Here is a 23,421-nt window from a genome sequence, read left to right as displayed (position 1 = left end):
TAAAAATAAAAAAAAAAGGAAAAGAAAAGCAAAAGGCAACATTTGACCTGAAAGAATGTGGGTGAAAGATAATGGTAATTACATCAAATTATTTAGGGTTGGTTGGGAGAAAGAGGCCGACACACCACTGACGGCCCGCTGCAGCAGTTTCCGAATCTGCTCTGACAAGCGAGTGGGATGGACGCGCTTTGGGTTTAACGGCATTATACACATGAAATGGTGGATGGGATGGGCATATCGCATGAATGTGCATCATGGATATGCCATATCACAAATTCTCATATTATCCTTTTTTCTTTTTTTTTTTATATACCCACTTCTCCACTCTCTCTCTCTCTGTGTATTGCAAATCTAGAGAGAGAGAGAGAGAGAGAGAGAGAAAGAGGGTTCTTCTTCTTCCTCTTCTTCTTCTTCTTCTTCTTCTTCTTCTTCTTCTTCTGTCTCTTTCCCTGCCCTCTCTCTCTCTCTCTCTCTCTCTCTCTCTCTCTGTTTTTCTGGTCGCCCCCCATACATACTACACTACCTTTTTAGTCTTCCTTTTGTCACTGTTCTTGGGAAAGCGGGGCCGTAGCCTTAGCCTTAGATATCTAATCCTATTCCTAATCTTCTTTTACTTTCTTTCCTCTTCTCTCCCTCTCTTTTTATCTGCTTCCTTATCTTTGCCTTCCTTTTTCTTCTCTTCTTTACTCTGTTTTCTTCTCTTCTTTACTCTGTTTTCTTCTCTCTCAGCTTTGAGGAAAGGGGAAATCGGAGTTCCAGGAGAGGCAGGGAGGAGGGAGTGTTGAGGAGGCGGACATTTATGTCGCCTCGGTTTGACTTGCCTCTCATTGTCTCTCCTCCTTCTTCTTCTTTGTATCTCTCTTGCACTTTCAACCCGACCTTCAAACTGTCCTTCCCCTCTGTTTCCATGCGTTTGTGTCCCAACACCTTTCTTCTTTCTTCTTTCCTTTTCTCACTGTTTCCATCTATTTTCCTTTCTGGGTTTTAGTCTCAACTACCATTTTTCCCCACTTCAGCAGTTTTCTTTTCTTTTTTTTTTTTTTTTTGCTTCCCTTCTTTTCTAGACAAACATTAACAAAAATGTCAGAGCCTCGAGTTTTACAGCTTACGAATCAGAGATGTTTTGGAAAAAAATCAAAATCCAGACCGGAAGAACCGAAAATGACACGGAAAATCCGCGTCATCTGTGACGATCCAGATGCTACCGATTTATCTTCCAGCGAGGATGAAGGTGAAATCGAAACGAGATCCCTTAAATTTAAACGAATCATTGGAGAAATCCACCTCCCCTGCTTTCCTTACCAGTCGAAATCGATTGATGTAACCACTACTACTCCGAGCTCTTCACAAGATAGCAACAATGGCGGCAAAAACCCAGAGCTGAAGAAGAAGAGGGTTTTAGGGACTAAAACCCTTTCAACCAGAAAAACCGCCTCCCGACACAGAGGAGTTCGTCAAAGAAAATGGGGGAAATGGGCGGCTGAAATCCGAGACCCTTTCAAAGGAGCTCGCATTTGGCTCGGAACTTACAACACTGCTGAAGAAGCCTCTCAGGCCTACGAATCAAAGCGTCTCGAGTTCGAATCCGCCATGGCTGCCACACCACCGAAAAGCAGCAACATCTCTTCCTCTTCCTCCACCGAGGAGATCGAGGAAGAATCCGACAGCGTCGTGTCTCAAACATCTCCAGCCGCCGACATTGTCGAAATGGAAACCTCTTCCTTTGTTTCAATCAAAGAGGAGGAACTTCAAATGCCCGAATTGGGATTCGTGGGCGAGGGTTTGGAAACAAATCTAGGGTTAGTACCGGAACTGGACCCCTTTTTCATGGACGACATTGGGCAATTCTTGGACGACTTCACCGCCATGGACGACCTTCATATATTTGGGTTTGACGACGACGACGAACCCAGTGGACTGCCGGATTGCGACTTCAACGATTTTGGAAACGTTGACCTATCTTGTTGGGTGGATGAAGCTCTGAATGTGCCTTGCTCATGACAAGTTTTGCAGATTAGGGTTGAAAGAAATGAGTGTTATTTATTTTTTCGTTAAATTTGTTATTATTATGATGATGATTCTGTGGAGGTTGGACTGATTTTCTCGGGAAAATGTTAAAAGATTTTCCGGGAAATTTTGTTAGTATTATTTTTTTTTGTTTTATGGAGAGAAGAGGTCCATATGTTCTGGGTTTTGGTGCGGTTAGAGAGACGTCCAGGGTTATGGATTTCTTTGTTTTTCCCAATTTGTTGTTCCAAAATTACAATGAATTATGGATGAAGTTGAAAGAGTTTGATGTTTTTATTTGTTGTTACAGCTCATTTTGTCTGTTGGGAGAGCAATATTTGGTCCTTTTGCTCTCAATCCATCCTTTTTCCTTCCCCAATATATCATTAAATCCAACTCCCTTTCTTCTTTCTTCATCCAAAATTAACCAAGAATTTATTCAATACTAAATTAATAAAAATACTCTTAAATAGATGAATTATCTCTTTTTTTAATGTTTTTTTTAAGCTTATAACTATTTTTGAAAAGTGATACTTACAAATTAATTTTGAAATTTTTTTTTAAAAAATTAGAAGATATTATTAAAACTTTTAAAATTGAAGTGAAGTATTTTTATTAATGGTAGGTTAAACTTCTTAAAATTGTTTTTCTAAAAGAGTTTGAATGTATTAATCATATGTTTTCATATTTTTTAAACAAAATATTAGGTTTCTATATAAAAATAAAATAAAAACTAAAAAAAAAGTTGGTATTTTAATTCTTTTATAGAAATTTATATAAAATTTAGAGATATTTTCTTTTAATATTATATGTATATTTAAATAGTATGATATTTAATAGGGATTATTTTATGAAATTAGGTGGAGAGAGGGACATGATTCGTTGCTGGATCCGAATCAATAAAACCTGAGAATTCCAAATGAATTTTCATAATTCCTTTGGATTCTCATCCCTATTTGCCTTTATTCCCTTTTGTTTCTTTCTTTCTTTCTTCATATTTTGTTTCCTTATAATCAAATAATACTTTTATTCTTTCCATTATTATTCTTATTATCAATTATTATTATTATTATAAATTATACAAATCTACTCACCTCTCTATATATCCCATATTGACAACAAATTTAATATAATTTTTGTGCTAACTCTTATTAAATAAATTTATTATTAAGAATTTCAATTTCATTATATCTCTATTTCCAAATCACGAGTCAATTACAACACGTCTTTGAAAACTTTAAAAGAGCTTTCTCAATAACACTGTACATGTATTGAAACTACATATGACATACGTATGAACTATATAAAAAGAAATTAATGCATGATTTAGTAAAGTTTTAAATGTGAGAATTTGGTACGGACATGGAGACACAGAGTTGAATTTTCTTTTGGGAAATAAGACGAAAGGGGAGGATGGGAAATAATGTTGAATAAGAGAGACATGTGATATGGGTACCTGCGTACAGATATTTGTAAATGACAGTCCACTCACACACTGCCACGCATACTCAGTTACAGCAATTTTGTATGAAAGGAAGCGACGTGTTTGGTAATGCGTTGGGAATGCGGAAGAGATCCCTTTTCTTGACTTCTTATATTCAATAATAATGGTGGTGGATGATGACTTGGCATAATCCAATCAAATAAAATATAATAATAATAATAATTTTTTTTTTTTTTTTTTAATTTAAACATTATTTAGAAATGTTGAAATCTTTTTTTTTGTTTGTTATAATAATAATAGATTTAAAATAAAAAGAAGAAGAAGAAAAGAAAGGATATTGATGAAAAATATGTGGTTTGGGATGAGGGTTAGATTGGTGTTGTATTGGGAAGAGACAAGAACATAATGTGCTGGTTGAACACTTAGAAGACAGTGACACTGTCTGAGTTGGGTGCATCTGGATTTTCCACAAAAACATTGCATTTAGCTACAACAATAATATAAATTTACTTATGAATTTTCACGCGCGTTAGGATTTAATACATCAATTTTCACCCGTTAATTCATACTCTTACGAAAGTTTAGGGTTTGAATCGATATAATTATTAGTTTATGATTTATTTTTATTTTTTTTTTTTGTAAGAAATAAAAATGAGTAAAATAATTATAAAAAAAATTCCATTATTGCTACACGGTTCCCCATGCTATTATTTTTATTATTATTATTAATCAATTTTATTAATAAATGTCTGAAGCAGACAAGTTGCAGTGGAAGACTTGTGCACCTGAACAAAATTTCAAAAAGAAAAAAATAAAGTTATTATTATTATTATTATTATTCTCAAGCTTCTCCCATTCCTAGCAATACAGCTTTTTTCTTTTTTCTATTTTCTGGAGGAAAAATAAAAGTCATCTTTTGTGTGTGTATATATATATATATATATAGAAATCTTGGCGAAATGTTATTTTTTTTAATATATATTATTAAAATGTTATTTAGAAAGTGCTTATATTTAAATCAAAAGCACTTTTGAAATTTGTAAAAAAATAAAAAAACTAAAAGCATTTTTGAAATAATAAAAAATAACTTATTGCTATAAAAGTATTTCCCCAGAATAATATTCACATTAAACGATTACCAAAGATATCAAAATAAAGCGTGTTGAAAATGCATCTCTCATTTTCATTGGTTCCTTACTATTTTTGGTTACCCACGTACCACTACTATGTAAATTAAAAGAAAAGAAAAAAAAAACTATTTAAAAACTATTTTAAAATATGTCATGTTATTATAAAAATACTGTAAATATGGTGAAAACACAGGGTTAAAAAAAAAAATCCTAACAAAATTCGTACATAAAATTCTTGTTTTACCTAAAAGAAGATAAAGTACATCAGATAAGATCAAATAATAGTTGGGTTGTAGCATATTGGGAAGACTTCAGCTTCTCGACAAAATTGAAGACCGTCTTTTTTCGACATATCACAAATACCTAATATAAGTCTAGAAAACTGCTTAATGAAGTCTCGGATATTACTGGTAGGTTTCAGCTCCATTAACTTCCTTCTTGTGATTATCTCAATATTCTCTAGGAAAAATTGAGAGTGAAGTTTGTTTTTTTTAAGCTCTCCAAGTATCCACACTACATCGACTATCTTGAATGTCTATGTACTTGGATCTCCACTACAACTTTGCATCATCAACTAGATGTTTTATTGCCAATGACAATGTGACCTTCACTTCTTCTTCCATGATATTTGTGGCTCGAAAGTACTCTTTGAGGTCAAAGATAAAATTTTGTAGAGCTTTTAATATCTCAAGCATTACAGAAGGACTTGAGCTAAAGGATCATTATTGTTAAGGATATTTAGTAATAAATTATAGTTTACCATATATATTATATTTGATATTTTATTATAAGGCAAATATCTAATATTTGCTTTATTACTTTATTGTTATTTCCATTTATTACTATTTCCATATCTTTGTAATTTATTTGATTATAAATAAGATAACTTTCACACCATTTAGATGTGGTGGATTAAGCAAACATTCACAATTATCTTGTTGAATTGTACAACACTCCAGTTGGAGTTTGGTTCCCCACCGCTCTCATGGATGAGGTATTGTCTGGCATTCAAATCCACCACTTCAGCCTTTACTACTCTAAACATTTCTGAGATCATCTGAACAATCACTTGTTCAACACTGTAAACTATCGATGAGTTCCTCCATCTGGGCAATAAAGGTCGTCGAACTATTCCTATGCTCGAAACCACCACCAGTTGTGGCCTTGTGTTAAGGATAGTTGACCGTTCATTATAAGGCAAATATCTAGATATTTGCCTTACATTACGGGTTACCATATTTGCCATTTTATTAAAGGCAAATATATTGTATTCATTTATTATTCTTTCCTTTTATCGCTATTTTCATATTATTTGTAATTTACCATATTTCTGTATTCTGTAAATGATTATAAATAAGAGAACTCTCACCACCATTTAGGTGTGGTGGATTCAGCAAACATTCACATGGTATCAGAGCCCTTTCGGTTTAACAACCCTGATCATGTCTTCTCTATGGCTTCCGAATCTTCTTATCATCTTCTTCCTTTCAATACTCTAATCCATATGATCAACATCAAACTTTCTTCCTCCAATTATCTTCTCTGGAAAAGCCAACTTCTCCCTCTCCTTGAGAGTCAAGACATGCTGGGCTATGTCGATGGAACTATGGTTCCACCACCTCGCTTTGAACCAGAAACCTCCTCAACACTCAACCCAAAATATTTGGCATGGAGAGCAGCCGATCAACGACTTCTCTGTCTCCTGCTCTCCTCTCTCACTGAGGAAGCCATGGCTGTTGTCGTTGGTCTATCTACTGCACGTGATGTTTGGCTTGCGTTGAAAACTACGTTCAGCCATCAGTCGAAAGCTCGTGAACTGAGACTCAAGGATGACTTGCAGTTGATGAAACGTGGCACCAAACCTGTTGCTGAGTATGCCCGTGCCTTCAAAAAAATTTGTGACCAACTTCATGCCATTGGCAGACCCGTCGAGGACATTGATAAAGTGCACTGGTTCCTTCGTGGACTCGGCACCGAATTTTCAGCTTTTTCTACTGCTCAGATGGCTCTCACGCCTATCCCCTGTTTTGCAGATTCAGTCTCTAAAGCTGAAAGTTTTGAGTTGTTCCAGCGCTCCCTTGAGTCCTCTGACACCACTCCTACAGCATTCACAGCCACTAATCGTGGTCGCACACATGGAAGCCACCCTGCTTCCTTTACCAACCAGCGAGGTCGTTCTTATTCTCACAAAAACAACTCTTCTAATCGAGGACGAACCCACTCAAGTCAGGGTCGTCGACCACCTCACTGCCAAATATGCCGCAAAGAGGGCCATTATGCTGACCGCTGCAACCAACGGTATGTTCGACCTGATTCTTCTCATGCTCACCTTGCTGAAGCCTTTAACACGTCATGTTCTATTGCTGGACTCGATGCTGCTGATTGGTTTCTGGACACTGGAGCTTCGGCCCATATGACTGCCGACCCATCTATTCTGGATCAGTAAAAAAATTACACGGGGGACTCTGTGATCATAGGAAACGGTGCATCCCTACCCATTACCCACACCGGTACTCTTTCTCCTGTTTCAAATATTCACTTATTAGATGTCTTGGTTGTCCCTCACCTCACTAAAAATCTTCTTTCCATAAGTAAACTAACGTCTGATTTTCCTCTCTCCGTTACATTTACTAATTATCTTATTACTATCCAGAATCGTCAAACAGGAAGGGTGGTGGCAACCGGTAAAAGAGATGGAGGGCTATATGTGCTGAAGCGCGGCAACTCTGCTTTTACTTCAGCCCTTAGAAACAAATCTTTACGTGCTTCATATGATTTATGGCATGCTCGTCTGGGTCATGTGAATCATTCTGTTATTTCTTTTTTAAATAGAAAATGTCATCTTTCTCTTACGTCTTTATTGCCTTCTCCATCATTATGTAATACTTGTCAGCTTGCGAAAAGTCATCGATTGCCTTATTCCCGCAATGAACGTAGGTCGTCTCATGTGTTAGATCTTATTCATTGTGATCTTTGGGGTCCTTCTCCCGTCAAATCAAATTTGGGTTTTCTTTATTATGCTATTTTTATGGATGATTATTCTCGATTCACTTGGTTTTACCTTTTAAAATTTAAATCTGATTTTTTTGATATTTTTCTTCAATTTCAAAAATTTGTGGAAAATCAATATTCTTCTCGTATCAAGGTATTTCAAAGCGATGGTGGTACCGAATTTACTAGTACTTGTTTCAAAACTCATTTACGTAATTCTGGCATCCACCATCAACTCTCTTGTCCATATACACCTGCTCAAAATGGTCGTGCTGAGAGAAAATATCATCATGTGACTGAGACTGGCTTGACCCTTCTCTTTCACTCTCATCTTTCTCCTTGTTTTTGGGTTGACGCTTTCAGCATTGCAACTTACATTATCAACCGGTTGCCTACTCCACTTCTTGGAGGTAAGTCACCCTTTGAACTCCTTTATGGCTACACTCCACATTATGACAATTTTCATCTCTTTGGTTGTCGTGTTTATCCTTATTTGTGCGATTATATGCCTAACAAGCTTTCTCCCCGCAACATTCCTTGTATTTTTTTGGGTTATAGTTCTGCTCATAAAGGATTCCGCTGTCTTGATCCCACCACCACTAAGCTATATATCACCTGCCATGCTCAATTTGATGAAACTCACTTTCCTGCTGTCCCTAGCTCCCAGGCCCAACCTCTTTCCTCTATTCCTATTTCAAATTTCTTGGAACCACATCTTCATCATATTGATTCATCACCCCCTACCACTTCATCACCGCACATTCCTCGATCCAGTTCATCCCCGTGTGATATTTGTTCTGACCTTGTAGATGAGTCTGTGCAGGTTGATACTTCTCTTGCAGGTTCCACTTTGCCACCCTCGACTTCTAATTCGACCTATATTGAACCTCTTGTTGATTTCTCTTCATTGGGCACTCATCCTATGATCACACGAGCCAAAGCTGGTATATTCAAGACTCGTCATCCAGCAAATCTTGGTATTTTGTGCTCATTTGGACTTCTTTCTGCTCTTCTTGCATCCACTGAGCCAAAAGGATTCAAATCTGCAGCTAAGAATCCTGCTTGGGTGGCTGCCATGGATGAAGAAATTCGAGCGTTACAACAAAATGATACTTGGACTTTGGTTCCTCGCCCTGCCAACACCAACATCATGGGCTCTAAATGGGTGTTTCGTATTAAATATTTGCCTGATGGATCCGTCAAGCGTTTCAAGGCTCGTCTTGTTGCCAAAGGTTATACTCAGGTTCCTGGTCTTGACTACACTGACACTTTCAGTCCGGTTGTCAAAGCTACCACTGTCCGTGTTGTGCTTTCTATTGCAGTCACAAATAAATGGCCTCTTCGACAACTTGATGTCAAGAATGCTTTTCTCAATAGAACTCTTATTGAACATGTTCATATGGAACAACCTCCTGGGTATATTGATCCTCGATTTCCCACTCATGTTTGTCTATTAAAGAAAGCTCTCTATGGCTTAAAGCAAGCTCCTCTTGCTTGGTTTCAGCGTTTTAGCTCATTTCTTCTCACACTTGGGTTTTCTTGCAGTCGCGCTGACACGTCCCTTTTTGTCTTTCATCAGCAATCTAACCTTATCTATTTGCTTCTTTATGTTGATGACATTATTGTTACCGGCAACAATTCATCTCTTATTGACAGCTTTACTCGCAAGCTTCATTCTGAGTTTGCTACCAAAGATTTGGGTTATCTTAGTTACTTTCTTGGTCTTGAAGCTTCACCCACTCCTGATGGTCTCTTTATTAGTCAATTAAAATATGCTCGAGATACTTTTACTCGTGCTCAGTTGCTCGATAGCAAACCAGTTCACACTCCCATGGTTGTTTCTCAACACCTAACTACTGATGGTTCTCCTTTCTCTGATCCTACTCTCTACAGATCTCTTGTTGGCGCCCTTCAGTACTTGACTATTACGCGTCCAGATATTGCCTATGCTGTCAATTCTGTCAGTCAATTCTTGCATGCCCCTACTGCAGATCACTTTCTTGCTGTCAAACGTATTCTTCGTTATGTCAAAGGAACACTCCACTTTGGTCTTACCTTTCGTCCATCCACTGTTCCTAGTACGCTAGTCGCTTATTCGGATGCTGACTGGGCTGGTTGTCTCGATACTCGTCGTTCTACATCCGGCTATTCTATTTACCTTGGTAACAATCTCATTTCTTGGAGTGCCAAAAAGCAACCTACTGTCTCACGCTCCAGCTGTGAATCTGAGTATCGTGCTCTTGCCACAACTGCTACTGAACTTCTTTGGGTTACGTATCTTTTGCATGACCTCAAGGTCCCTATTTCACAGCAGCCCTTACTCTTATGTGACAACAAAAGTGCTATTTTTTTGACCTCTAATCCCGTTTCTCACAAGCGGGCCAAACATGTTGAACTAGATTATCATTTCCTTCGAGAACTTGTTATCGCTGGCAAACTTCGCACACAATATGTACCCTCTCATCTCCAAGTTGCTGACATCTTCACAAAGAGTATTTCTCAACCTCTCTTTCAATTTTTCAGATCCAAGCTTCACGTTCGTTCAAATCCGACGCTCAGCTTGCGGGGGGATGTTAAGGATAGTTGACCGTTCATTACTCCTTTTTGACGGTTCAAGAAAGAAGGAAGAAGACACTTTGTTTACAGTTCAAGAATAGTGCTAGTGAAAGAAGAAGAAAATGAAAGAGAAGCAACTGCCCTAGATATTTGCCTTACATTACGGGTTACCATATTTGCCATTTTATTAAAGGCAAATATATTGTATTCATTTATTATTCTTTCCTTTTATCGCTATTTCCATATTATTTGTAATTTACCATATTTCTGTATTCTGTAAATGATTATAAATAAGAGAACTCTCACCACCATTTAGGTGTGGTGGATTCAGCAAACATTCTTTCTGAGGTCATCTGACCAATCATTTGTTCAACGCTGTAAACTATCGATGAGTTCCTCCATCTGGGCAATAAAGGTCGTCGAACTATTCCTATGCTCGAAACCACCACCAGTTGTGGCCTTGTCTTCTAGAGCCTCGACCCCAATCATTAATTCCACGACATGCATTGCCTCAAGGCGGCCTGCCATCTTGTCGATCTTGTTTGTTTTAGCGACAATCTCATTCATGCAAGACTCCAAAGGCCCCATTCCATTAGGAACTTCACTCATGTAGAGTAATTGTTCTTCGATTTCTACCAATCGATTAGCTTGAGATTTGCCTAGTTGTTTTGCAGCGAACATGTTGTATAATACGATCCAAGGAGACGATTTGTCTCTAATATCACTTATCACAAACACACTTTTGTGGCAACGAAACAACAGATTGTGCGTCACTTCTTCTAACCTAGCGAACAAGTCAACTGTGTGAAATTCAGATTTTGCGAACAATATCGACGTATGCTCAAGCCTTAGGTGGTGTTTGAGAGAAATATTTTGAAAATGTGAGCGAGGAATTATGTTGAAAACAATTTTAAAGAAAGTAATGTTATAAGTAAAAAGCGAGTAGGTAAAAACGACTTTGATAACATACAACTCGGGTTGAAAAAATTGATAACTAGTCACATTCTCGTACAGTATATTTTAAGGAATTTTAGCCTTGACGGGTGTAGACATGATTTTGGTGATCGATCATACACACCCATATTAAGACAACATGAAATAGTAAAAGACCTATCTAACATGAAAGCATGAAAAATGGGTTTAGAACGTGCAAGCGACTATGGACAACACGTGATATGAACCACGACCAAGGAATTTTCATGCCTCAAGGTCCAATTAGAAGGACGAGAGCCAAGAAGCTACAACAAACCTTATACAGTTATATTCAAGCTATGGTGAGTTCATCAAAGGAAATTCTAAAAAACATTGGAGACCTCCCTTATATGTTATGCAAAGTTGAGCTTCAAGACAGAGATGAATTAAATGCACTTTAAGTTGCATTTAATGAACTCCGCTAAATTTATCAAATAGTCCAAAGATGACTAATAAGCACATTTTATTATTTGCATTATTTAATTATAGTTTAACTATTTGTTGTCATATTTAAGTTAGTTTTAAATATAGGAGTTAAGGTTATATTGTAACCTACATATGTTACTATATTCCACCATTAACTAGCCATTTTAATATGGAGGTTATGGGTATTTCTCAACACGTCTTGGACAAGCATAACCAGGACATCCAACATGCAGCCATAGGTAACACGTCTTTGACAAGTATGATGAGCCTATATGTAAAGAAGTATTATGCATTCAACCCTACTCGAAACGTTCACACATCATCGTCATCCTTAAAGATGTTGTGGGCTCACTAGCATCACACGAACGATTAGAAGTTGAAGCAAAAGCAACAATCACACAAGAAAAAAGAAGACCGATTCACTCAATCTGGTCCGATTTAGATCTAACTCCACTCAATTCAACCTAAACAAAACCAATTTGGACGAGATCCATCTAGTTAATCTCAACTTTATCAGTTTGCTCCTATTTCAGCCCATTCTATTATAGTTAAACGGAAGGGAAAAAAAGTTCTCTAGTTATTACATATTATTTATGTTTTGATATGTAACCAGACAAAGAAATCAACAAAACCTCACTACACTTAACCACCTAGCACTCTCTTCAACTTCCGAGATCTATACTCTCCCGATCCTTCTCATTGTGCACATATCCAACCTCACGTAGGGAATAAAACATCGTTCAAGGGAAGTCAACAACATTAAGTCATTTTCCATTTGCTTTTCGGTCTTCGAACCTACCAATTTTGTTTATTATCTCCCCCAATAATATTCAACAGGAAATACTTACTTTCTCTCTATTTTAGGAAGATTTTCGTCATGAATCCATCATGAAAAAGTTGTCAAAAAGTAGCCAAAACTTGGTTAAAAGTGGGAGCAAAACAAAAAGAAAATAAATTGAAGAAAAAATTAGGTCAAGAATTTGCCTCGGATCCAAGCCTAAGGTTGGAAACCGAAGCAAATGCTGAACCTCAACCTCGACAATCCCAATCATCTAAACCTGTAGGCAGAAGACACATGCTCACATGCACACAGGGCCTAGCTCACATTCCTTTTTTGCTCCAGCCCAACGACCTATTAAAAATATTTAGTCTTAAATTATGATTTACGATATGTATCATATTTCACCGTTTATTATAGAAAATATCTTGTATGACATTTAGTCTTTCATTACGGTTTATCATAGATCATATTTGACTATTTATTATAGACAAATATCTAGATATTTTCCTTCTATTGAGACTTACTCGTTATCATATTTGTCTTTTTATTATAGACCAATATGTTGTACCAATTTATTAGTCTTTTCATTTATTGGGCTTTCCATATTATTTGTAACTTCTTTGATTTTGTAAATGAGAGAATTTTTACCACCATTTAGATGTGGTAGTTTCAGCAAATATTCTCATGGTAGTAGAGCCCATCTGTTTTAACCACCCTAATCCTTTTTTTTTTTTTTTTTTTCTATGGCTTCCGAATCCTCTTCTCATCTTTACATATGATCACCATCAAACTTTCTTCCCCAATTATTTTCTTTGGAAAAGTTAACTTCTCCCTCTACTTGAGAGTCCAGATATGTTAGCTATGTTGATGGAACTATGGTTTCACCACCTAGCTTTGACCAAAAACCTCCTCAACACTCAACACCAAATATTTTGCGTGGAAAGCAATCAATCAACAGCTTCTCTGTCTCCTACTCTCCTCTCTCACCGAGGAAGCTATTGTTGTCTTCATTAGTCTCTTCACTACACGTGACGTTTGGCTTGCGTTGAAAACTACATTCAACCATCATTCGAAAGCTCATGAACTGAGACTCAAAGATGACTTGTAGCTGATGAAACGTAGCACCAAACCTGTTGCTGAGTATTCCCATACCTTCAAAACAATCTGTGACCAACTTCATGCCATTGGTAGACCCGTCGAGGACATTGATAAAGTGCACTGGTTCCTTTGTGAACTCTGCCCCGATTTTTCAACTTTTTCTACTCCTCAGATGGCTATCACCCCTTCCCCTATTTTGTAGATTTAGTCTCTAAAGCTGAAAGTTTTGAGTTGTTCTAGCTTTCCCTTAAGTCTTATGACTCCACTCCTACGACATTTATAGCCACTAATCGTGGTCGCACCCATGAAAGTCACCTTGCTTCTTTTAGCAACCAGCAAGGTCATTCTCATTTCCACAACAACAACTCTTCCAACCAAGGATGAACCCACTTAAGTCAAGGTCGTTGGCCACCTCACTGCCAAATATGCCGCACGGAGGGCCATTATGCTGACAGCTGAAGCCTTCAACATGTCATGTTCTATTGCTGGACCCGAGGCTATTGATTGGATTTTGGACACTGGGGCTTCGACTCATATGACCACCGACCCATCTATTTTGGATCAGTCTAAAAATTACACGGGTAAGAACTCTGTGATCGTAGGAAACAATGCATCCCTACCCATTACCCATACTGATACTCTTTCTCTTGTTCCATATATTCATTTATTAGATGTCTTTGTTGTCCCTCGTCTCACTAAAAATCTTCTTTCAGTTGGTAAATTAACGTCTGATTTTTTTTTTCTCTCCGTTACATTTACTAATAACCTTCTTACTATCCAGAATCGTCAAACAGGAAGGGTTGTGGCAACCAGTAAAAGGGATGGAGAGCTATATGTGCTGGAGCGTGACAACTCTGCCCTTATTTCTGTTCTTAGAAACAAATCTTTACATGCTTCATATGATTTATGGCATGCTCGTCTAGGTCATGTGAACTATTATGTTATTTCTTTTTTAAATAAAAAAGATCATATTTCTCTTAGTCTTTATTGTCTTCTCCATTCCTATGTAGTACCTGTCAGCTTGCAAATAGTAATCGATTGCCTTATTCCCACAATGAACATAGGTCGTCTCATGTGTTAGATCTTATTCATTGTGATATTTGGGGTCCTTCTACCATCAAATCCAATTCGAGTTTTCTTTACCACGTTATTTTTATTGACGATTATTCTCGATTCACTTGGCTTTACCCTTTAAAATTAAAATTTTATTTCTTTGATATTTTTTTAAATTTGTAAAAAATCAAAATTTTGCTCGTATCAAGGTTTTTCAAAGCGATGGAGGTGCCGAATTTACTAGCACTTGTTTCAAAACTCATTTACGTACTTTTGACATCCACCATCAACTCTCTTGTCTATATACACCTGATCAAAATGGTCGTGCTGAGAGAAAACATCATCACCCTTTGAACTCCTCTACAGCTACTCTCCGCATTATGAAAATTTACATCCCTTTGGTTGTCGTGTTTATCCTTGCTTGCATGATTATATGCCTAACAATCTTTCTCCCCGCAGCATTCCTTGCATTTTTTTGGGGTTATAGTCCCTCTCATAAAGGGTTTCGTTATCTTGATCCCACCACCATTAAGCTATACATCACTCGCCACGCTCAATTTGATGAAACTCACTTTCCTGCTATCCTTATTTCCCAGACCCATCCTCTTTCCTCTCTTCATATTTCAAAATTTTTAGGACTGCATCTTTACCATATTGATTCATCCTCCTACCACTTCTTCACTACACATTCCTCAATCCAGCTCATCTCCATGTGATATTTGTTCTGAAGTTGGGGATGAGTCTATGCATGTTGATACTTCTCTTGCTGGTTTCTCTTTGTCACCTTCGACTTCTGATCCGGCCTCTATTGAACCTGCTGTTGATTCCTCTTCTTCTTTGGGCTCTCATCCTATGGCCACACGGGCCAAAGATGGTATATTCAAGACTCATCATCTAGTAAATCTTAGTATTTTGGGCTTATCTGGACTTCTTTATGCTCTTCTTGCATCCACTGAGCCAAAAGGATTCAAATCTGCGGGTAAGAATCCTGCTCGGGTTGCTGCCATGGATGAAGAAATTCAAGCTTTACAACAAAATGACACTTGGACCTTGGTTCCTCGCCCTCTCAACACCAATATCATGGGCTCTAAATGGGTGTTTCACATTAAATATCTGCGTGATGGATCCGTCGAGCGTTTCAAGGCTCGTTTTGTTGTCAAAAGTTATACTCAGGTTCCTGGTCTCGACTACACTAACACTTTCAATCCGGTTGTCAAAGCTACCACTGATTGTGTTGTGCTTTCTATTGCAATCACAAATAGATGGCCTCTTCGACAACTTGATATTAAGAATGCTTTCCTCCTCAATGACACTCTTATTGAATATGTTCATATGAAACAACCTTCTGAATATATTGATCCTTGATTTCCCACTCAGAACAACCTCCTCAGTATATTGATCCTTGATTTCCCACTCATTAAAGAGCACAATTTAAAATTTAATTCTTATAATTTAAAAAAAAAAAAACATTATAATAGTGTCGGTAAAAGATTATAAATAGTTCATATAATTGGATGAAATTCTTATAAATAAGTGATTTGAATTTTAACAAACTATAGAAATTAATTTTAATATTAACAATTTGGAAGAAAAAAAACCATTACCGAGAAAAGCATAAAATTAAATGAATAAAGTAAAGAGACAACACATGCGGCGGCTCTTTCCACATAAATCCAAACATTAAAAAATTTGCAATTTGTCTGCTTTTTCTTTTAAAATTAAAATAGAAAAAAAAAAAAAAAAAAAGAAAAGAAAAAAGAAACGAAAGGATGTTATTGGAAAGAACTGCACGTGCATTCTCTCATGAGGTGTAGCTCAGATTTGGTTATTAAAATTGGATTTTTATTTATTTTAAACAATTAAAACATTATGAATTTTATAATAACGGCAACAAGATGCTCTCTATGTCACGTTATCACTCTCTTATTCTTTTTTCCCCCAATTTCAACGATAGAAAAAATATATATATATATACTTTTAATAGCAAAGCAGAAGAGCAAAATCAAAGAAGACAAAGTGAAGGCGGACACTTGTCCAGGTCAGCAGGCAACAGGGGAAGGCACCCATACAATGCTGCGCACAGGATTCAGACAAAGCCCATCATCCTAATCCACCAATTGTCACTATGTGTATGCTATCGTCAATTAAAAATTTAAGAAAAAACATACCAGCTAAATGTTTATAACAGAATAATCAAACTTTGCTTCGTCTTCTTTTGACTTGAAAACATATAATAAAATAAACAAAATTCAAAATAATTTCATTACTTTGTTAAATATGTTACTTTAGACCGAGGGTTAGCTTAGACAAAATAATTTCGGTAGGAATGTTCATTTATTCAGAGATGTTTGGACCACTAAATCATTTGATGGATTGTTAATTTTTTTTCTTTTTTTTTTTTTTGGAGTTTGCTATTTTATGTTTGCTAAATTCATTAGTTTGTAGGGCTATAAAAGGGAACCAATTTATTTTGTTTATGAATGCAATTGATTTGGGAGTTTCATTTTGAGTTAGTTTGTGTGTTTTCACAACATTTGGTACCGGATCCACATCCTAAGGCTTGATTGTTAGAAAAGAGACTGCAGTTCTTTCTTAAGAAAAAGAAGAGTGAACTGAGAGAGAATCAAAATATGACACATGAAACCAATTTCGTTCAACTAACAATTCTGAAGTTTGATAGTAGTCATTATGATTATTGGTCTATGCTTATGGAAAATTTTCTTCACTCAAAACAATATTGGTTTTTGGTGGAGACCCAAATCCCTACCACCACAGAAGGAGTGGAGATTAATGAAGCACAACAAAAAAACTAATTGCAGACCAAAAGCTGAAATACTTGAAGGTCAAGAATTATTTGTTTCAAGTTATTGATTGAACTATTATAGAAATAATCCTTAATAGAGATACTGGCAAACAAATTTAGGACTCTATGACCCAGAAGTATCAGGGTTCCACAAGAGTCAAAAGAGCACATCTCCAAGCTCTTAGGAAAGAGTTTGAAGTCCTACAGATGAAGAGGGCGAGAGTTTTGATGCATATTTTGCTTAAACTCTCACTATTGTAAATAAGATGAAAGTTCATGATGAAAACATGAAACAAGTGGTGATTATTGAAAAAATCTTGAGATCAATGACCTCAAGATTAAACTAGCGATGAATTGCAAAATAGCTTGCTGGTACATAAGCAAAGATTGAATGGACGTGTAGGTGATGAACAAGCAGTAAAAGGAGCATACGATAATAGAACCGATGGAAGAGGAGGTGATCGAACTCGTAAAGCTTTTCGAGGAAGAGGAAGAGGTAGACATCCATTCAACAAAACTACAGTTGAGTGTTATAAGTGTCATTAGTTAGGAAACTTTAGATATGAGTGTTCTCAATGGGAGAAAGAAGCAAATTATGCTGAGCTTGAGGAGGAAGAAGAAATGTTGCTGATGTCATATGTGGAACTCTATCAATCAAGGAGGGAAGATGTTTGGTTCCTTGATTCGGGCAGTAGCAATCATATGTGTGCAAACAAGGAATGATTCTCAGATCTTGATAAGGAGTTTCGACAATATTATGTGTGCAAACAAGTAATATTAGGTTGCAAGTTGCTGGAGCCACTCAAGTAATCATTTATGTTTTCTATATGTCTGAGTTGAAAAACAACCTATTAAGTCTTGGAAAATTGCAATAAAGAGATGTATCTATTTTGATACAACATGGAGAATACAAAATCTATCATCCCAAGAAGGGGCTTATTATGCAAACAACAATGTCTGCAAATAGGATGTTCATATTACTAGTAAGAATCATGTCACAAACCACCACTTGTTTCCAAACAATTATAGAAGACAACACTCATATTTGGCTCCGCAGATATGGGCATCTGGGTTTCAAGAGTTTGAGAACATTGCAACATAAGCAAATGGTGAGAGGATTACCCCAATTGAAAGTATCGTCTAAAATATGCACTGATAACATGGTGGAAAATCAAAATAGGAATGCATTTTCAAAGAGAAGTCAAAGGCTGCAACTGGTACATGCAGACATCGTGTACCCATCAAACCTCTTTGTAACAATAAGAAGAGATATTTCATAAGTTTTATTGATGATTAGTGCCGCAAGGTATGGATATATTTTCTTATTGAAAAATATGAAGTCTTTACTATTTTCAAGAATTACAAAAATCTTGTTGAGAAAGAGACTGGACATTTTATTCTTTGTCTGCGCACAGACAGGGGTGGAGAGTTCAACTCTCACGAGTTCAATATTATTGTAGTCTACACTTGGTTGTTGTAGCTAAGTGCAAGAACAGAATAATCATGAACATGGTTAGAAGTTTATCATTAAGGAAGCAAATTTTAAAGAATTTATGGCTAGAAGCAGTAAACTGGACAGTGCACGTGCTTAACAAAAGTCCTACAATGGTAGTGAAAGACAATGACTCCGGGGGAGGCTTGGAATGGCGCATAACCTAATATTGATTATTTTTTGAGTTTTTTGAGGCATTGACCATGTTCATGTATCAGACGGCAAGAGAAAAAAGTTAGATGATAAAAGTTTTCAGTGTGTGCTGGTAGGGATGAGTGAAGAGTCTAAAACATAGACTCTATGATCTAGTGTCAAGATGATAGTTGTAAGTAGAAATGTGATTTTTGAAGAAAATAAGTGTTGGAATTGGGGGAAAGTAATGAAGAAGCTAGACTTGATACCTTCGAATGGGAAAATAGTAATATAGAAGGAAACGAACATGAGTAAAGTGAAGAATCTGAAGAGGAGGCGGTAGCAGAAGAAGGGAAAGTTAGTATATCTAAGAGTGAGTCATCTAAATCAAATTCTTCAACATAGGAAGAAAGTACACCAGAAGTGAAGAAGAGAAAAGCACCATTATGGATGAAAAATTATGTGAGCGAGGGAGAATTTTCTGAAGAAGGTAAACACAACAATTTAGTTCTATTAACCTCAACTACAAATCCGATTATTTTTGAAGAAGCTGTTCAAAGTTCAAAATGGAGAGCTGCAATGGACTTGGAGAGAGAAGCCATTGAACGAATGAGACTTTAAAATCCTGTATTTCTATGGAGAATTGACAGAGTTTCCTAAAGGAATGAAGAAGATTGGAGTAAAGTGGGTTTTCAAAACTAAACACAACGAAATGCGAAGTTGACAAGTATGGTTAGGTTGGTAGTAAAAGAGCATGCACAACAACATGGTATAGATTATACCTTGGTGTTTGCACCCGTGGTTAGGTGGGATACTATTCAAATGATAATTGCTTAAGCAGCTCGGAATAGTTGGAACGTGTATTAGCTTGACGTGAAAAGTGCTTTCTCATATGGAGAGTTAAAAGAAGCCGTGTTTGTTGAGCAACTACAAGGTTATGAGAAAAAATGTCAAGAATGAAAGGTATACAAATTGAAGAAGACATTATATGACCTTAAATAAGCTCCACATGCATGGTACAGTCGAATTGAAGCACATTTTGTCAAAGAATGATTAGAAAGGTGCAACTGTGACCGTACTTTATTCATACAATCAAAAGATGGAGGTAAATTTTGATTGTTAGTCTATATGTTGACGATCTAATTTTTACTGGTAAGGATGGGAGCATGTTTGTTAAGTTCAAAAATTCTATGAAACTTGAACTGGAAAGGACTGATTTGGGAAAAATGAAATATTTTCTTAGCAGATAGACGGACAAAGGAGGAACAAGGAGCCTAGGTCAATGCTACCATGTATAAATAATTGATTGGAAGCCTTATGTATCTAACTGCAACAAGGTATAAATAATTGCTTGGAAGCCTTATGTATCTAACTGCAACAAGGTCGAATTTAATGTATGTAGTGTCTCATTAGCAGATTTATGGCAAGTCTAACTGAGTTGAATTTGCAAGCTGCAAAAAGGGTATTAAGATGCTTAAAAGGTACTGTAGATTTGGGAATCTTTTATCGAAAAAAAGGGTAATACAGAGTTATAGCATATACGGAGAGTGATTATACAGGAGATATAGATGACAAGAAAAACACTTCTTAGTTATTGTTTTTACTCAGTGATGGAGTTGTGTCTTGATCCTCCAAAAAACAACTTGTAGTTACTTTGTCCACTACTGAAGCAGAATTTGCGGCAGCCGCCTCTTGTACTTTTCAAGGAGTATAGAGGAGGAGAGTTTTGGAAAAACTTGATCATTTTCAAGACAAGTGTATCATTATGTTTTGTGATAATAGTTCCATATTAAGCTATCCAAGAATCCAATCGTACATGGACTAAGCAAACACATTGATGTGAGGTTTCCTTTCTTGTGTGATTTAACCAGAGATGGAATTATTGTGCTTAAGCATTGTGTCACACAAAGAACAAGTGGTAGATATTATGACAAAACTACTGAATCTGGATGCGTTCATTAAAAATACGTGAGTCAATTGGTATGTGTATAGTACCACAAGTAAACTGAAAGCATCCCTACAATCAATTTAGGGGAAAATTTGTTAAAGATGATCATATTAGACCATTTCTTTAGGGTTGAAATAGTTAGCTTAGACCATTTTTCTTTAAGGATGTTCATGTTAGAATTACTAAATCACTAATTTTTATTTTTTCTAAGGCCTATGAAAGCCAACCAAGTTCTTTTACATTTCAATGAAATTGATTCTAGAATTTCATTTTGAGTTAGTTTGTGTGTTCACATCATACTTAACTCCTCTTAACGGGGAGAACAAATCGAGAGGACTATCTGGTTGTGCGAGTGAGAGAGGGGTTTGCACCATCATATCAAGTTGAAATCCTTTAAAGGGAGATACGAGCAAGGCCGCTGTGCTTCAAAAAGACAAAAAATCAGCCTTAAGAACTTTCATTCTCGAAGTTCCTCTTATCAATCCACTATGAATACTTAATCTTAATCTCATATTCTCTTCCTCTAAGTTATCTTTTCACGCATGTGATTAATCCATATCACCTTTACTAGATGGAATGTTTGATTCTTCAAATCCTTAATCTCCTTAGCTAGAATTTTCACAAAATTTCAAATTTCAATTGACTACAACATCCTAAATCCAATATACGTATAAAGTTGATAACACGAATTAAGATATCTCAATCATACAATATGAACTTGAAGGAAGTTGGAAGAATGTTCTTCAAATTACCACTAGAGAACTTAACTTAAGTTGCAATCATTTTCACATTTACAAGAATCAAGTTTCATTTATATAACAAATCTTCAAAATACTTCAAATGCGGCTTCATTTAGATTGTTACAAATTTATGATGGACAATTAAAATCTAAATTTATGGTGTTTCAATCATGTATTTTAAGTTTTAATACTTTTTATGGTCATAAAGTTTGAAGGTTACAAAGTCTTAAAATGCATCATGAATGGTCATGAGTTTCATTTTAAGGCTATATAAAGCCATGTATGATATGTTTATAGAGGAAACTTGAAAAAATGTAGTAAAAAGAGTACTTGTGCTTTCATTTAGCTAGTGACTGAGTTTCTTTGGAATCCTAAATAGTTTATATGACATGTTTATGATCATTCAAGTTTAACAGGATCAATCTTGCTTGTAAAGTGATTCGAATCTCAAACAAATGTTATTTCTTTGAGATATTCGATCAATAATGTAATCCAAATCTTACTCCCCTTGTAACTCTATTGGTTTTAAATTGTAACTCTAGTATTTTTAAAGGCTTTCATTATTCTTAATTTGGTCAGGGTAGTTATTAGTATTTAATTTCTCTATTCCAGTATTTCATCCTAGTCAAAATTGTTTAAATCTTTGGAATTTCCTTGCCATCCATTTAATATGAACCAAATCTTGTTTGATTTCTAAATATTTTCATATGTCTATAGCTTGCTTGCATTCAAAGCATGCAACTACTTATTTGATTGCAATTTGATTTAGCTTTTCCACGTCAAATTTTGAAAGGTGATATTGAATATGAGAGAGACGGAACGCATAGGAGTAGATCTCCACCAAACAAGAAAATCAAACCCTAGATTAAAATACACTAGTTTGCATCTACAGATAGACAATCGAAGCAAAAGAGTGAATTCTTATAGTGCAGACCGTCATCAAATTTTGAAAGGTGATATTGAGAATGTGAGTGTTCTCTCAAAATTGAGTGCATACCTGACGACTTAAACTACTTGAATGTAAACATGTGAGTGAATGTTGTGAGATCTTTTGTGTTTTCTTCACTTAGAGGAATAATATTTCATATAAAGATTCGAGTGCGATTGTAACAACCCTAATTTTTCATTGAAATAGAGTTGCTACTATATGTATGATATGACCTTTCTTTGCAGAAACATTCATTTAAAATCATTCATAAAATGATATCATGAACTTGAGCATTTGCATTCGAAGTCTTGAAACAAAACAACGAAAAGTATTTAATGTGAAATATAAATAAAAATCAAAGAAAACATTATAATGATGCCCTAATCTTAAAAAAAAAAAAAAAAAAAAAAAAAAAAAAAAAAAAAAAAAAAAAAAAAACCACTGCCCTAAATATATATTTTTAAACTGATGCTTTTATTAAGATATATGTATATATATTGTTAAAAAATTCTGAATTGTTCGTGTTTGATCTTTTCTCAATGTCTCGAGGGAAAGGTGGAAGTTCAGGGTGCTTCCTCATCGCATCCTTCCTTCATCACATTCTGCAATTTCTTCATTCCTTGGGATCTTGATTTCACTCTCAGCCTGATTTGCCGGTGCCATCATGTTTGCTTCACCTCCAATTTCCTCCATTACACCCAATAACATCTTTGCAAACCAGATCAAAAACACTCCAAAACCTCCAGTTTAATTGCCATAACAAGTTAGGAATAATTTGAAGAAATATTTATAATAATATAGTTCATAAATCTTTTCAGAATAATCAAATATTTTTTTAATACAGTAATACTCTCTAATTTCATAATAAATGTTATATTTTAAATATCATACAATATACGGTTTTTATTACCTTAATTGAA

The 23,421-nt window shown here is 35.8% G+C and overlaps 1 protein-coding gene across 1 annotated transcript; it reads left to right on the top strand.

Annotated features, from left to right (window-relative positions):
- Positions 1 to 465: 465 nt before the first annotated feature.
- Positions 466 to 2,302, top strand: LOC111799657 (ethylene-responsive transcription factor ERF119-like). Its single transcript, XM_023683091.2, has one exon. The coding sequence runs from the start codon at positions 1,081 to 1,083 to the stop codon at positions 1,999 to 2,001; it is 921 nt and encodes a 306-aa protein (XP_023538859.2). The 5' UTR covers positions 466 to 1,080; the 3' UTR covers positions 2,002 to 2,302.
- The last annotated feature ends 21,119 nt before the right edge of the window (positions 2,303 to 23,421 follow it).

This window comes from Cucurbita pepo, chromosome 1 (assembly GCF_057944985.1).
Source record: "Cucurbita pepo subsp. pepo isolate OVF chromosome 1, ASM5794498v1, whole genome shotgun sequence".
Classification (NCBI taxonomy): domain Eukaryota; kingdom Viridiplantae; phylum Streptophyta; class Magnoliopsida; order Cucurbitales; family Cucurbitaceae; genus Cucurbita; species Cucurbita pepo.
This window is presented reverse-complemented; position numbering and strand designations above follow the sequence as displayed.

Coding starts and splice junctions, on each gene's coding strand:
- LOC111799657 (XM_023683091.2), top strand. CDS start 1,081: ATGTCAGAGCCTCGAGTTTTACAGCTTACGAATCAGAGATGTTTTGGA.